The sequence below is a fragment of the Arvicanthis niloticus genome, chromosome 14 (genome assembly GCF_011762505.2).
Source record: "Arvicanthis niloticus isolate mArvNil1 chromosome 14, mArvNil1.pat.X, whole genome shotgun sequence".
Taxonomy (NCBI): domain Eukaryota; kingdom Metazoa; phylum Chordata; class Mammalia; order Rodentia; family Muridae; genus Arvicanthis; species Arvicanthis niloticus.
The window spans coordinates 29,689,411-29,707,288 of NC_047671.1; the positions used below are offsets into that span (position 1 = coordinate 29,689,411).

At 38.8% G+C, this 17,878-nt stretch overlaps 1 protein-coding gene across 1 annotated transcript in view; it reads right to left on the reverse strand.

Annotated features, from left to right (window-relative positions):
* Nucleotides 1-2,730: 2,730 nt before the first annotated feature.
* The window catches only part of Adamts19 (ADAM metallopeptidase with thrombospondin type 1 motif 19), a 177,635-nt gene continuing 162,487 nt past the window's right edge, over nt 2,731-17,878 (reverse strand). The window contains exons 23-24 of the mRNA XM_034517656.3: nt 7,880-8,057; nt 2,731-3,814 (exon numbers count right to left, since the gene is read on the reverse strand). Coding sequence (XP_034373547.1) covers nt 3,663-3,814; nt 7,880-8,057 — 330 coding nt within the window. The 3' untranslated portion in view covers nt 2,731-3,662. The remainder of the gene's footprint in view (nt 3,815-7,879; nt 8,058-17,878) is intronic.

Below are 17,878 nucleotides of genomic sequence, written 5' to 3' on the forward strand. Positions count from 1 at the left end.
TTACTATTGTATGTAAATCTACAAACTTGTAACTTCTCTTTATTTTCTAACTTAGTGGTTGGTGTAAAGGTTTTTAGTGCATTCCTGTATAACACTCTAGACTTCTTCATTGTCTGTTGTAATGTTCTCTGTTCATCTCAATTCCATTATTTTGGTTTCTCTCTCTCTCTCTCTCTCTCTCTCTCTCTCTCTCTCTCTCTCTCGCTCTCTCGCTCTCTCGCTCTCTCTCTCTCTCCTAGTTAGGCCAAGGGTTTATAGATCTTGTTTTGTCTTCTCAAGGAACTAGAACTTAGATTTGTTAATTCTTTGTATTCTATGCTTTGTTTCTACTTAATTTTTTCCTGCTTTAATTTTTTTTATTCATGTCAGTCTACTAAATTGGGCTTGGTTTGTTATTTTTCAAAATTTTGAGTTTTATCGTTAATTTATTTCCATTTAATCTTTTTAAATGTAGGAAATAGAGCTGTAAATTTCTCTCTTAAAGTTGCTTTTAATGTGTCCCAGTGGTATGCTTCATTTTCATTTAGTCCTAGGAATATTTAGATTTTTTCTCTGTCCCACTCATTGTTCAGTAATGTGCTGTTTAATCCCCATAAGTTGTGAGGGATCCAGTAGATTCCCCACTAGGGATCTGTTGACTTTAAGCTTTAAAGCTCTGTGGTAAGATAGAGTGCAGAGGGTTACATCAGGTTTTTCCGAATTTGTAAAAATGTTTGCCTTGTGTCCCACAAGTTTTGTTTTGTGGTTTGTTTTAGAGAGGTTTCCATGAAATTCTGGGTACAATGTTTACTCTTTGGCTTTGGGTGGAATTTTCTGTAAGTATCTGTTAGGCAAATTTAATGTATGGTGTTATTTAATTCTGATATTTCTGCCTTGAATTTTTACTCAGATAACACATAACCTGGGGGGAAATGGGGTATCAAAATCACCTACTATTACTGAATTAGAGCCCATCTCCATGTTATAGTCTAGTAGTACCCTTCTCTAATGAATTGGGTACTGCAGACTTTGGTACATAGATGCTTAGGATGATAATGGCTTCCCAGTTGATTGTTCCTGTTACAGAATGAAGCATTCTTCATCTTTTCTGCTTTGTTTTTATTTGTCTGGCGTTAGTGTAGCGACTCCTGCTTGCTTCCTATCCTAATTTGTGTAGAATGGGGTTTCTATTCTTTCCCTTTAAGCTAACCCTATCTTTAAAGATCAAATGAGGTTTTTTTAGACAACAGACCAACAGATTTTGTGTGTTACTCCATGGACGAGTGATGTCGGATTCACTAAGCCTATGGGCAGGTTACCTGATCAGAGCATGACTCCCATCCCAGTTGTGCAAGATCAATCTTGGTCACACGTTGGAAGCACAATCAGTTCCATGAGCAACTAGCTCTCCCTGTTGAGAGTTTCTCTGCTACTTCACTGTCTCATCCCTGTAAACTTTGACCTATAGTCTCCTAGGGCATCTTCTTTTTGTTTTATTTTTTACTAGTTTTAAAAATTAATATACAAAGTAATGAGTTTAATTATAAAAGTATGCAAAAGAACAAATTTCAGAGATGGAGAATAAACTTGAGGGGGAAATCCCTGTTAATTACCATAAAATATGCCCATGGTGTGACGTGCATCTCTCTGCCCCTTGGAGCCCTACACAAGATGCACCCAACAGAACGACAGTCTTTTAAAACAGTTTCAGCTGTTGCACTGGGTGAGAGAAAACACCTTGGAGGCCTAAGGCACTGTTACTTTAGCTTGTAGATATGTTCATATTCTGAACCACTTCAACACTTGGTGCTATGCTACTTTGACTTGAGATGCATGGATTCAGAAATCAAAAAAAAAAAAAAAAAAGAATTAGGAATGTCTCATCATATTTCAAGTTTCAAGGGGGAGGTTGGGATGTTGCACATTCAGAGCATAATTACTTTATCTTGGGTTATATTTAGCACCCTAAATAGCCACTCTTTTCCCACCTTTATGTGGGAACTAACATTCCATGACTAATAAATAAAAATCTTCTGGAATCTATTAACTTAGCTGACAGTGTATGTCTGCCAACCCCAAAGCTAAGAATGTCATCAGATAGTATCTGAGGATCATGGGAAAGCTTTCTCTACCTTGCAACCACCTTCCTGATGCAACCGCCCATGTATTTTGAACTTTATTTCAGACTCTTGGTAAAACTATAAAACTTGATTAAACTGCTTTTATGTTGGATCATGGAATTTGAACCTAGATCTGTATTCCCAGGCTTTGGGTACTCAAAGGTAGCTCTAGAATCAACTATCTCTTATCTGCTTTAAGATGAGAGCTGTGGTTTTTGCATCTACAATAATAGAAAGGGGGACAACTGGTACCTGCACATGAAATGGGTTGCACTGTGTGAAAGGAACCTCAATTTTAGGAGACTGAACATTTTAGGAACAGAAGTAAGCACACATCCGCCTTGCTCTCAAAAGAGTTCTTGTCTCCCTGTGGCTCACTCTGCATGCTTCCTGGAGTGAAGACTTCAGAACAGAGGCAGACAGTGCCTCTTCTTGCCAAGTGTGGAAATGTGGACAGCCCTGTGAAGACCTGTCTTCCCAAAGGAAGTCTCACATATTTTATTGGAAAAAAAATCTAAGAAACCACGTGAACCATGTGCAATATTTTCTTATAAGAAAAAAAAAATTAAGATGTCTTTTGAATGTTTCAGAGAATTATAATTTTATTTTTTAAAAAGGAAAAACACAATGAAACTATCAAAATATTATCTGGATCTCATTTTCTTTTTATTTCCTAGGGAAAACAAGGGAAAATGTTTACTACCATGGCTCATATGATTTTTGAGTCAAAGTATGCTCCTCTTCCTTAAGTCTGCTAGGGGGATGGAAGGATGTAGGTGGATCCAGGTTTTCTCTGTTTGAAATACCTTTTAAAAGCCACAGTCTAATGGCATGTGACAATAATACAGGCTCTATAGGGAGCTGCCACCTCTGTCACAGCGTCTCCACACCTGTACCCACGGCGCAATGGTGATTCAGTGTACATCAATACAGTGCTTCAGGCTCACAGTACTTGTGTTCAAGTGCATGTTCACCGACATGATCAAAGTCTCTGTCTTGACTTTTCCATCATTAATATAAAGGTATCGTTACAGTAGAATGTCTCCTGTGCTCACCTCTAAATCTGAATCAAATTCATAATACATTCTCTCAAACTTTTCAAGACTGTGAGGTTTGTTCTGTGTTACACATCTCCTGCCATGAACAGAAAATGGGCGGATCTGCAGCAGGACACAAGAAAATACGTCATTTTCTGCATATATAGCTAAGCTATCATGCTAAGGTAGTGTACACACTGGATAACTTAATGGTTTTGGTGGAGAGAAAATAGCACCTTAGAGACAGCCCTAAGTGAAAAAAAATCATTTCTTTTTTTCTTATTAGTTTACTAGACCCAACTTACTCATTTGTATAAAATTATTTATGAAGCCTCATAGTATAAAATCAAAATGTTTGTATAACCAAAACGAACACCACATTAGATGCCTGGCAGGCAAATAAATTAATTTGATTAAATTATATGTAATCTGATAATATTTGGTCTGAAAAACATGCTAGTGTGTGTTTATAAATAATGCAATAGCAAAAAAAAAGCTATGAGCCAGTCAGCCAGCCTGCCAGAGGTCAACTCTTCTGCTGTAGCTTTTGGGCATAGAAGTCCCTGCAAGTCTCACAGCACCGCTGGTACCACCGCATGTCCTGGCAAAGATTCTTCTCCCGTATCACTCTGCAGTACACTGGCCACTGGTCTCCCAGGCACTTGAAGGTCAGGGCAGCTGGAAAACAGAATATCGTGAATTCTGTGAATTCATTCTGTGGTAGGTATCATCAGTAGGAACAACTTTCACTCTTTTTGTGGAGTTAATTTGCCTCATCTTAACCTGTTTATTTTACCTGACAGAAGAGAGAAAAAAAAAAAAAAAAGAAAAAAAAGAAAGAACCACACACCCTGTAATATAGCAGCAGAGTGAGCACATGACGCTCTTACTTGGGGACACCTGAAGCTTACTAAAAAGGGATTTCTCAAATCAATATGCAGTAAAGTTTCTAAGTTTCAGTTGCATTTATTGAACATCTGTATTAGTTGCTTTTCCTGTTGCTGTGATAAAGTACCCAGACAGATATAATGTGGGCCCAAGGCCAAGAAGCAGAGATGGACAGATTCTCATGCTCAGCCCACTTTCACCTTTTCATACAGTCCAAGATACCATCCTAGGGAATGGTGCTGCCCACAGTGGGCGAGTCTTCCCAGATCAATTAGCTTAGTTAAAAAAAAATTCCCAGCATGTATGCCAAGAGGTTTGTCTCCCACGTGATTCTAGATTTCAACAAGTTGAAACAAATTGAGATTAACCATCAAATTGCTTATAGATAGGTGTATTGTTTAAAGACATTTATTTTATGTTGTATGTATGGTTTGGTTGTTTTGTCTACAGATATGTATGCGTACCATGTGTACATCTGTTGCCTGAGGAGGTCAGAAGAGGGCATCAGATCCACTGGAACTAGAGTTACAGATGATTGTGAGCCAACATGTGGTACCGGGAACCAAAACTGGGTCCGTTATAAGATCTTTAAGTACTTGTAACTATAGATTCACCTTTCCAGGTCCCTGTATGTACTATTTAAATAGGGTCTTGGTATGTAAATTCTTAGGCTACAGTCTAGTGTTGAGATTACAAGTGTCTGCAGCCATGTCTAGTTCAACACTACAATTTTATTTATTTCATTTAAATTGTATTCATGCATTTTTGTAGGTAGGATTAAAAGGGGGGACTGTAGTCTCTTCTCCTCTCTGTATGTATAGGTACATAAGTCATTGTTTCTTTGAAGCAGTATTGCTTTGCAGCTCATATTGCTCTAGAATTCACTATAACCTAAGATGGCCTTGAACTCATGAGCATTGCCTCCCGATCCTCCTAGGTTCTGAGAGGAGATGTGTGTACCAACCCAGTGGACTTAACATATCTGCATATTAATAACTATGTCTGTGAATGAAATTATAAATAAACAGCAAAGTGAAGATGTGCCCATGTTTATTCTGCATAAGACTTTTCCATATAACAAGTGGGGGGCAGACAACATGGAGAACGAATCTTGGCTTTTTAAGCATCAAGCTGGCTTTCAGAAGTGATGTATCAGGAGTGCTTGAACTGAGAATCCGATCTTGACAATTCTGTACTGAATATCTGGCTTCCGGTGTCAGAGTAAAGTGTGTTACAGCATCTGCTGTGAAATTCAATTTGTAGTATTTTTTTTTCCTTTTCTGGCTGTTCAAATTCACACTCTTGCCGGGTGGTGGTGGCGCATGCCTTTAATCCCAGCACTTGGGAGGCAGAGGCAGGTGGATTTCTGAGTTCGAGGCCAGCCTGGTCTACAGAGTGAGTTCCAGGACAGCCAAGGCTATACAGAGAAACCCTGTCTTGAAAAACCAAATTCACACTCTTTCCTAACTTGCTTTTCATTGGGATCATTTATTTCATCAGCAGAAGAGCAACCCTTACACCTTTCAAAGACTCAGGAGTAGAAAAATGCAATTTTAACACAGGTCTTCCTTCTTTCCAAGACTTTCCCCAAAATGATACTTCTCAGACTCCATGTGATTATTACACAGGGGGTTGTGTTTTGCTGGAAGCATTTGAGCCATCTGTTTAAGGACATCTTGATTAACATTATTCTATTTTAACTAATTATTTCAAAGAAACAGTAATTATTTGGCTCAAAAGGAATTGTTGTATAGCCACAAAGAAGCAAACTTCTCAAACTCATTAAATCTTTTATTGACAACATAAAAGTACATATAATGATAAATTAGCTTTTTTTATTTTGACAATTATTCAAATAGTCACATGATTTAAATTCCCCTGGAATGTATAGGCACAAGTGAAAAACTTAATCCACTGGTTGCCACGCAGAAGTGTTATTAAAGTACTAATTGCCACATAAAGGTTAATTTAGTCATTAAGATTTGTTATGTAAATATAAGATACCTGCATTTAAAAGCACTCTACTTCCTGATGATAAATTAGATTATATAATAAGAATTGATAATTCTTAGCAAAAGTACCTCATAATACTAAAAGGAGGACAAAATATTGCCAATAATCACTAGCTTCCCTCATATGTGTTTAGTTTTTAGTTAGAAATACACACACACACACATATGTACATGTATATGTATACATACACATGTACATATATACATATATGTATTTTATGAAAGTTAAGTGTGAGTAGAGACCAAAAAAGCGACCCATGATATGGGAACAAGAGAGCCTTTAAGGTAGGTTAATAGGGCACACAGGGAAGTGGACTGGGAATACTGGGAATGGAAAGGGACAGTAGGTACTAGTGGCCTAGAGATGGCGCAGAAGTGGACAGGCCAACCAGAACTCAGTATGAATGAAAATCCTAAGAGACATGTCCCTTTGTATGTCAATTAAGCAATGAATTGAAAGATGCAAAAAGAAACAAATACTGCCAGGGCTTGTATCCTCGAATCCAAGAAAACAACCTCATGTTTGGTTGTGTTTTAGATGCTCATTTTTAATGGGAAACCACTTTTATACTCTTTATCTTAAAGAAAAATTTACATCCAGGATCAAAAGGAAGACATTAACCATGGATGAATCTAAGGTTTATTTGCAACTTCTTCTTTCCACAGATATCAACGTAGTCCCACTGTGCAGCTAGACTTACCTTTAAACTCTGGCAACATTAAAAGGGGAACATGATCAGGTATGAGAGGGAGACAGGAGAAAAGCCCTGAAGGACAGCACAGTGAATGGAAATATTCAACCTTATGGAGTGGGAGATGGGGGGACCCTCTAAAAAGCACCAGAGACCTTGGAGGTAGAGACTCTCAGGACTTAAGGGGAGAGACCTTAGATGAGATGCCCAATGGTGGAGAGAGGCAACTCATAGTGTCCACCTCCAGTAGAAAAGGGCATCAAGTGGAGGGGTGGGGTTGCCATCCCACAGTCAAAACCTCTGACCCATAATTGTTCCTGTCTAAAAGAACTGCAGAGACAAAAATAGAGAAGAGATTGAGGGAAAGGCAGTCCAGTGACCAGCCATTGGAATCCATCTCAAGGGGAGGTTCCAAGGCCTGACACTATTACTGATGCTATGGCGTGCTTACAGACAGGAGCCTAGCATGGCTGTTCTCAGAGGCCAAATAAGCAGCTAAGACAGATGCAGATACTTACACCCAATCAATGGACTGAAGTAAGGGACCCCTGTGGTTGAAATAGGGAAAGGCTGAAAGAAGCTGAGGAAGAGTGCAACCCCATAGGAAGATCATCCATCAGTCATACTAACCCGGATCCCCGAGATCTCTCACTGAGCCACAAACCAGGCAGCATACACTAGCTGGTCCAAGGAGGCCCCAACACATATACAGCAGAGGACTGCCAGGTTTGGCGTCAGTGGGAGAAGATAAAACCTAACTCTTGAGAGACTTGAAGCCCCAGGGAATGGAAAGGCCTGGGAGTGGAGGGGACATCCTCTTGGAGACAGGGAAGGAGGAATTGGATGAGGAAATGTGGGAGGGCAGACTGAGAGGTGGGAAAGACTAGAGTGTAAAAAAAATAGTGACCTCAGGTAGTGCAACATCAGTATTTCCTAGACATATCTCTGAGTAGATCCATCAGGGAGGGAAGCGAGTCTTTATGAAACTTTAATACTCGTTTGTGACCTTTCTGGACTGAAGTATATTTAATTAGACCTGACTTAGGGACAAGGAAACTGGCGAAGTTTAATAATCCCCAAGCTTTAAGGCAATATATGACCTAAAGGCACCTCTTTGTGCTGTAAAGCCATCCACTCTGTGATCTGCTTACCCAGCCTTGGTGATGTTATTGTATTCACATTAATCTTCTCATTACAGGGCTGAAGGTGGCACGGCCTGTATGCTGCAGGTTTCTCTGAAGAAAAGCATTCATTTCCATGTCTTCCTGTGATCTTATGCATGCACTGGATAACACGAGATTGCATGCCTTTGCCACAGGTAATGGAGCACTAGGGAAGAAAATGGGTACAAGTTACATTGCTGTTTTCCCTGTCTGAACTTAGCCCCCCCCCACACACAACATAGATAGATAGATAGATAGATAGATAGATAGATAGATAGATAGAGATATAAATATAGATGTGGTGTGTGTATGTATGTGTGTATATCTGTATATACATATACAGATATGCATATGTATATATGTATATATATATGCATACATATACAGATAAACACACATACACAAATATTATATGTAAGGAATATAACTACTGCTTATCCAAGGAGAATCTCACACATACCATTGCTGATGTAAGGAGCTATTAATGGCCCATGTATTATAGATGTCATAAATACAGGCACACCTGCTAGCACTAAGTGGACTTACTGGGTTTACAAAACCAATACGCGAAATTAGGAGAGAATAGTGGGGTATAGGATATGGGAAAACTTAGAAGTGAGGAAGCGAGGGGGTGGACTTAAAATAAGTTAAAGAAGTTATGGAAATCATAAATAAATAAATAAATAAATAAATAAATAAATAAGCACACACACTTTGGTTATTTATTGTTTATTTTCTTATGTGTGTGTGTGTGTGTGTGTGTGTAAGCCAAAGGGCCTCAGGTGTCGTCCTAAGAAACATCATCCATCTCTCTGAGAGAAGGTCTGCCATTGGCTGGAGTTTGCTGATTAGGCTGGATTAACTGGCTGGGGAGCCCCAGTGAGCCTTCTGCCTCCACTACCCAGTGCTGGGGTTATTATGGGTGGTGAGCACAGGAGATCAAACCAAGTCTTCCTGCTTGTGATACAAGCACTTGACTGACTCTGCTTTCTCCTCATCCCCCAGGACATAGATTTTATTAAAGAGCAAAGAAATAAAGCAGTCTATAGGGTAAGAATACATGAAAAGGTGTTCTGATCTATATTTCTAATATTTGTGGAGTGTTTCAAGATAATCAGGGTATTTGAGAAAACAAAGGAGCGAGAACATCTGCACAGTGTAAAGGTTTAGCTTGCTGATCCAGAAGAGGTCCTCTCTGGTCCTCTGTCATTTCCCAAGGACTCCAGAACATCTAACCATTCCTAGTCATTACCCCTCATTCCATAAGATGCCAAAAGGTATGAGTGAACCAAAACAACACATCTGGGTTGTTTTTTCCCAAGATTATCAACATACCTAAAGTAACTACAGATACATGATAACAGAATTATCTGAGAAATGGCTAAATAGCAGTTTCATGAACACTGGGCAATAAAACACTTCAGTTTTACTTCTTATGAAAATCAATTTTGTAATAATTTGAACATAACTTGAAAATCAATATACTTCTCAGGGAATAATAAAAATTTTGTAATTTGTTTAAGTAAGTGGTATTATGTCTGCTATTGAAACTAATAAAAATAAACTTTATTAAATTAAGTATTTAATGTTTCTAGAATTTAATTTCCATTAGAAAACTTCAATAATAGAACAAAATCCTAGCAGTAATTATTTTTTTCATAAAATACAATTTAGTAAAAGTTTTATTATTCATATGTGAATAAAAGTAAATAAATAATTGAAGAGAGACAGCTGGGATCCCAGGAAGTCTTTTAAACTTTTTACTTCTTACAGAAGACAAAACTAAATAATTGATATTTTCTCAAATGACATCACTGTGATTAAAACCAGACAGGCATTAAAAGAGAAAGCCAAGATAATTTTGGCATGGGAATTAAGAGACCTTGATTTTAATATTGCCCCTAGCAAGTAATGTATCTACGACTCATTTTCCCTTTGTGTTAAGCAAAGTATTGCAGTTGATCCCAACAATAGTTTAAGTTCTAACCCATGATGGAAGTAAAACTTCCACAGTTTACTATTAATGTTATGCTGTGGGGCAGTTTTCAAGTGCCAAAGCTGTGTATACTGAAAGAGTTGTTTCATTAATTAATGATTCTCTGTGAAAACTGAAACATGATGACAAAAGTTGTGTTAAACAGCCTTTAAAATGATACTTTGTTTGGGTGTTTCTGAATGTTCCATCAATTATTAGCCGTTTTAAAAAATGTTTATTGATTACTCTTTGTCTGGATCCTGTCCTGAAAATGAAATAAATGGTCTATTTATACTGAAAATCTGGTGTTGTACTTAATGCCCCTTATTAACTAAACACAGTGACTAATGCATGGGATTAAAAGCAGATTACTAAACACAGTGGAAGCCAGGCAGTTTCATCCCCTTTAAGCCAGTTGTTTAATATTTACATAATAAGCTATATTACAAAGACACAATTGCTTTAGGACTGAAGAGACTGGCACCACTCCTTCTGAAAGCCTTTGTACTGAGAGGTCCCGACACTAGCCAATATGGCTCCAGCATGTCTTGTAAGTCAAAGTAGCGGTGTTTAGAGATTGTATGTGATGTTTCCCATGACACCCACAAGTACTGTTTCATCTTTCTCAGATGAAAACAAAGACTTAAGTAGTTAAGTAAATTTCATAGCACACAAGTGCTAGAAAGAGTGCATGAACTTAAACATATGAATTGAGATGCTGGAGAGCTAAGCATTGCTGGATACTAGGTGTTTGCTTCTGCTCTTTCTAGGCAAAACCAATCAGAAACCTTTCCCCCCATTCCCCACGTTGCTGAATCATCTTTACCTTTTATAGCAACTAGGTTCTGACAACTTGCTGCAAAGTTGAGTCAACCAGAAGGAGGGAGCCTCAACTGAGGAGTTACCTCTAAAGGTACGCCTGTGGACCTATCTATAGGGCATTTTCTTGATTGGTTAATGCAGGATGGTCCAGTCCATTGTGGGCAGTGTCACCCTGGGCTGGTGTTTCTGGGCTACGTAAGAAAGTAAGCTGAGTAAGCCACAGAGAGCAAGCCAGTAAGCTGTGTTTCTCTGTGGTCTCTGCTTCAGTTCCTCCCTCCAGGTTTGCCTTGAGTTCCTGCCATGGCTTCATTGCAATGATCATAGACCATGATCAGGACTTATAAGCCAGATAAAAGCTTTCCTTACCAAGTTGCTTTTGTACAGAATTTTTTTATCACAGCAAAAGAAAGCAAACTAGGACATCTTTCTGTTTTCCTATTAAATGCAGATATGGTTTTCATTGTTGTTAAGACACACATTAGGTAGCATGAGGCAAACCCTTTTGCCTTAATGACAATTCATTAGCACCCTTGGTCTTTAGATACACTGACTACACAATCTGTTCCCCATCAGGACACTGTGAAAGAAGATGTTGTTTATAATTATTTTAAGAGTGTGGAGATGCAGTGGGGCAAACTTGAGGACATACAGTTAGTTACCTTATCTATGGACAAGTTATGAATCAAATTACAATTAGATGGTAAATACAAATGGGTTTGTAAATACCTGGTGTGTTCAAGGTACTGTCGAATAGTGTTTAAATAGATGCTGTCTTAGGTGTTTACTGCTGTGAACAGACATCATGACCAAGACAAGTCTTATAAGTCACAACATTTAATTGGGGCTGGCTTACAGGTTCAGAGGTTCAGTCCATTATCATCAAGGCAGGAATATGGCAGCATCCAGGCAGGCATGGTACAATAGCTGAGAGTTCTACATCTTCATCTGAAGGCTGCTAGAAGAAGATTGACTTCCAGGCAGCTATGGTGAGGGTCTTAAGCCCACACTTACATTGACACACCTACTCCAACAAGGCTACCCCTCCTAATAGTGCCACTCCCTGGGCCAAGCACATACAAACCATCACAGATACATATTAATCTCCTCAAAGCTCCACTACATTTAAATCTTAAAGCTTATTTCATTAATTTACTCAAAGGTGACAATGTACCCAGTACTGTTTTGGATACTCAGATGTGGAAGTACACAGAAGAGAAAAGGACATTCACCCTCAGGAGTTTGCATTTTCATAGCCAGTGAAGACGAGCAGTCAAATGCCAGGCGATGGTGGTGTACACTTTTAATCCCATCACTGAGGAAGCAGAGACAGGTAGATCTCTGTGAGTTCGAATCCAGGCTGGCCCACAAATGAGTTTGAGGGCAGCCAAAGCTAGACAGAGAAACTCTGTCTTGAAGGGGAAAAAAAGAAGAAGAAAAAGAAAGAGAAAAATGGAAATAAGATTGTCAAATACTTTGTACTTTAAGATATAAACCAGTTCTATGGGGAAAATAGAGGTTTTGGAAGAGAATGGGGTAGGTTTGGGGCAGGATGTTTTGCAACTCAACTGAGAGGATGGGGAAAGAGTGCTGAAGAAAGCCTTCCAAGGACTGGCCAACCATGAACATAAGCCTGTGGGATCCAAACATGGGTTTCCTGCCATTGCAAGCACTCCATTTATTCCTCTCTGGTACTCTTTGATATACCCTTTATTTATTTTGCATCCATCCATGGCCTTTGATATATACCAAATCGTTCAGAAAGAAGTATGGCAGTGTGGAGTGCTGCGTTTCTTCATAATATAAGTCAATTTAAAAATTCTATCACTCTCTTATCTCCATTATTCCTTCTAATTAAAGTTAAGCTTGATCTTCACGCATAGTGTGAACATTTTAAATATATTTGAAACATGGCAATTCTTTTGACTTCTAGTAAAGCAAAATTGTTAAAATAACAAATCCAATACTCTAAAAAAAAAAAAGAAAAATCAAGGAAATCCAAGGCATACCAGACAACTTGCCATTGAGATTGTCTTGGCAAGAAAAAAGTGCAAGAACAGAACTAAAATAGAACCTTGAACTGTGTACTGGGAAATCTGTTCCCAACATTTAATATTGCCCTTAAGGACCTGTGCAGCAAAGTACCTCATGATTCAGTCCTTCCTTTTCATTCCGTACAAGAAACACAATCACGTTAGCCTAGCTTTGCTGTGGCGACCTATCGAGTAAACGCAAGGAGTTATGTTTTCAAAGATGGCTAAAAATGCCTTTGGACATTTGTGGGGTTTTTTTTTTTTTTGACAGAAATAACAAAGCTTATAGAAAATAAATGTTGGAAACCCTTCTCTTCATACAAAACGAATTCCAATATCTTGGTGTAAATTTTATTTTAATATATTCATCATGACTGGTTACCTAAACGATCTCCATGCTCTGACATATGTGTGCCACATTTAGAAAAATGTCACCTTAGATTTTTCTACTAAGAGAATAAATATTTTTTTCTGTCTTGAGATATCGATGAAAATCTCTGACACTAAAGTAAATTATATTCACATCACAGTTTGCATACCAAAAAGCTAAACGTAAGACAAATTTACACCGTATTTTAGTTCACTTGGGGTATGATGACTATTTTGTTAAATGAAGAACACAAGAAGAAGAACTGGCAAATCAACCTGGTATCAACAATAATTGATCTTCCTCTAAAATAAGATTGCTAGGCAGGTTTATTGTAGCTTGCAGGGTTCACTACTGGGCAAGACTGATGAGTACTTTCCTCCCCTGGTAGCATGCATAGCACCTTCCTATTCTACAGAAACTATAACGAAGGAAGGAGGCTTCTGGTCAGTACCAGTTTGCTATCTCTATTAGGCAAGTGTGTGGTGTTTTCAGCAATACCATCAAGTTTACGAGGCTATCAAGACCACTGGCAATGGCTCGTAATATGTGAGGGTCTGTGGGACCTCATAGCCAATGGTATCAATAGCGTTAACTCATTTCTGACATTGGTTACTCTATTTTAACTCTTTTTTTTTTCTTGGTGTTTCAAAACAAGAGTTTCTCCGTGGAGTCCCAGCTGTCCCAGAACTAACTCTAACACACACACTCTCTCTCTGTCTCTGTCTTTCTGTCTCTCTCTCTGTGTCTCTCTCTGTCTCTTTCTCTCCCTCCTCTCTCCCCCTCCCTCCTTCCCCCTCCCTCCAGCACTCACTCCCTTTCTCCGTCCAGCCCTCCTTCCCTCCCTCCAGCATTTTCTTCTTTCCTTCCTTCCTTTCCATCTTTGTCTCTAGATGAGGCTGGGCTCAGATTCACAGAGATCCACCTGCCTCTGCTTTCTAAGTGCTTGGATTAAAGACCTGCACCACCACTGTCTTGTCACTGTACATGTTTTATATATCTATTTGTTTATATTTCAGGAAGCTTCTACAGTAGTAGTTTAGTCATATGTCTTTGTCAGAAGATCTACAGAGTTATTTATCACTCCCTATATTCTCTTCTCTACCCTGCCCGGCTCGAATCCTGATATCCCTTCCTGCTCCATTATTTCCATTCCCTTTTGTAGCACTGTGTTCTGTCTTCTCATCCTTAGACACCGCCACTCCCCATAGCACTGTGTTCTGTCTCCTCATCTTTAGACACCCCCACTCCCCATAGCACTGTGTTCGATTTCCTCATCCTTAGACATGTCCATTCCCGTGGCATGACTATCACGGGAATAAACAACCATTTTCTAATTGATTCTAAGTTTCTTTCCACAGATGGAATCCACACTTGTGGCAGTTTCTATGGCCAAGAACCTGTGTTACAAAGGGTCACCAGCCATAGAGAACTATTGTTCTGCTAATGGGACATAGTAACAAACAGATTCCAAATGACTTCTCATTACAACCATAATGGTCGCAGATCTCAAAAGTCATCAGAGAAGCTTCTCTTAGCAGCGGATGGCGACGAACCCAAACCCAAATAGGTTACAGAACATACGGAACTGCAGCATGCTCATCCCTAAGCAGGACTTGCATATGAGACTCCCTCAAGGCTCAGGGACCATTTTGAAAGAGGTGAGAGAAAGACTGTGAGAGCCAGAGGCAGCAGATGATAAGGAGTGTTTCCCAGACATACTAGGACAGCTGCACACGTGAATTCACATGGAATACACAAGCTCAAAATGGAGAAAATCGAAGCATGGAGAGAAGGGAGGTGGGCAGGAAGGAAGTCATACCCATACCTCAGGAGTTATTGAAAAACAATAGCTGCCTGAAGATGGAGGCTTAGTTATCTCTACAGCGGTGGCCATGATAAGTCTAGAACATTCCAGTGAATGGCCACATACTCAAGAGTATATGGGACACCCTAGTGTGGTTTTAAACACATGAAAGAGTACCATAATTGAGATGGTGTAGAAGAGGGTTTAGATTGGGGAAGAGATGGGAAGAGGATAGATATAATCACAATACAATGCTTTAACTTTCAAAAAAAAAAAAGATAAAAACATTTAAAGTATACATTAACACCCTTTATAGCTTCTTCTTTTATTTGTACCCTTGGTGTCTTCAAAATGTACACTACACATGTCCAAGGATAGACATGATTGTGGCCTGCCGCTTTTGAAGATGACAACCCTAAGTTGCAGTCAAAAGTCTGAACACTGCTGTGGCTTACATCCTTTCTGTCATTCTTATGGCAAGTAGTAAGAGCTGACTGGATCTTATAACGTGTCCACTGTAAAAAAAAAAATTGTAATGCTTCTAAGAGAGACTATAAAAGAAAGAAGAAAAACAAAAGTTGTCCTAAAATTGAAGTGTATGATTGCAGCTGTCTGATTCTTGGCACAAAGGATATCTATCTATCTATCTATCTATCTATCTATCTATCTATCTATCTATCTATCTATATCATATATATGTATTAGAATGAAATATTTCTTGAACTACAAAAAGTATTTTACCTTAATTACTGCACTTTAAAATTGCACATTGAAATAATGACTAAATCTACTTATCAACCAACTCATGTTACAGAAATGTTTTGTATTTGTTTATGCAGTTACAATTTAAAGCAATGTGTGATTTTTAACATGGGGATGAAACAAGACTTCCAAATTCAACTTCAAAATAATCAGGTTCTAGAAGGAAAGATATTGAGACTCTAAACTATTGGCTGGATATAACTTTTATTTTCCCCCTGGATTGAGTATAGTCACACAGGTGATAGTTGGGTTCTAGCTACGTCTCATTTTCAATACTTAGATTATTTAGCTATTTGGACCTAATGGAGATGTGAATATATAGAAATGTGTATATTTAGATCACATAATGAGGTAATTGGCCATCAAGCTCCTTGAAGAATTAACCTGTGGAAGTTATAAGCAGTCTTTAGAGACCACAAAATTCTTCTAGCTGTAAACACTGTAAAATGCCACCTTAAAGATTTTACCAGAGAGGCACAAAATCCAATTGTAAAATTATCTCTAATGGGTATTTATTTTAAAAACGTTAGACTAAAAAGTCTAATGTAAGTTTGATTTATTTTAAACTCCTTGAAAATAAAAAAAAATTAGTGTATTTAAGTGTTAAAAGTAATATTTCTCACAGTTGGCTTTTATAGAGATTACCCAAGATTCCTTACTTCTAGACAGTGCCAAAGATATATATTTTGGAGAGAATGTGTTTTCTCTAGGCCAAACACTAAGAAAAGCTCTGTAATACTTTATGAATTTCCAGCTGGCTGTTAGAAGAAATGGGACTTCCTAAATTAAGGGAAAATGGCCACTGGTAGGGCTTGAAATTTTTTCAACTACCAATATAGCAGAGAGTCTTCAAAAACATGATCTAATCTGTAATGGTAAGCGCCAATCTGTTACAAGGTCAGTGGCACTGATTCAGGGAATTTGTCTTTGGGAATAATGAGATATTCGAAAGTGGTTTAAACAAGAGCGAAGTAGCAGTCGTGGCTAGAATGGACCTCAGAGGGAAGCTGAGCAGGGACTTCCACTGGAAATGATTAGAGCAGCATTCCTCCTGGGCTATGTACAGGCTTGGCAGCTCCCACTCCGCGTTTTAATGAAGTGAGTGTGAAACACGCATGCTTAAGGACAAGAGCTGGGCTTGGTTATTAAAGAGAGCTGTTTGTTTAGGTCAGTGTTTTTTCCTGTCCTTTTGAAATAGTTTGTCGGCTTTATTGGAACCAGTTCATTCCTAGATTTCAGGTATTTGAGACTGTTGTTTTCTTCACTTCCCTTCTTCTCCTCTCTAAAGGTCTAAGTATTGTGCTGTGTTTAATGAAATGTTTGCATGTGGGTAAAGCAAGTCTAAAAAAATTATGCGACAAGATCAAACAGATCGCTTATGAATGATTTAAGAGATCTTAATGCCTTGTGAAAGGGATGTGAGTTCACAACCTATCAATGAGTGCACACTGATCAATACAGCAATGAGAGGGACGGGTTACTACAAAGCCACCGACGGGTCAAAGTCTTCACCGATATTTGTCATCTTGTCAGCTCTCAGCCAAGAAATCAGAGGGAATTACGGAGGCTGAAGGAACACAGGACTCGAACCCAGACAGTTCTGATGTATCACCATCCAACAGAGAGCGTTGATTGCAACCAAACTGATTGAACTTCATTTTAAGTTTAAATACTTTCCAGGTCTCATTCCACAGTTCTGTCAAAAGCTGATTCTTTTGGGTCATGTAAGAGAGAGAAATGAACTATGTGAGTTTTGAAATCATCTTTACAGTATTTTAAGAAGTAAGTCCTTGATTGTGAGCAGCCCAGGTTTTAGCATATGGAAACTATCTCTAACTGACTCCACCACGACAGGAGTCTTACATTCACTAGGTCTCAGGTGAGAGCCACCCTCTTCTCTGTTTCCCTTCTGAGTTAGAGAGCTGCTGTCTAAGCTGGTGGTGAGAATTCCATCCACATCCTGTCACAAGGATGCCAGAGAAGTCTGCGATACCCACATGAAACTTTAAGGAGGCTGGTGAGATGGCTCAGCAGGTAAGAGCATTTGCACTGAATGCATGGAGACCTGAGGGTAAATGCCCAGCACCCACACAGGAAGCCTGGCACAGCTCTGCTCCCATTAAATACCACATGAAATACCAGCATTGGAGAGACACAACAAGCAGATCCTAAAAGCAAACTCACATGAATTTATCACACACACACACACATACACACACACACA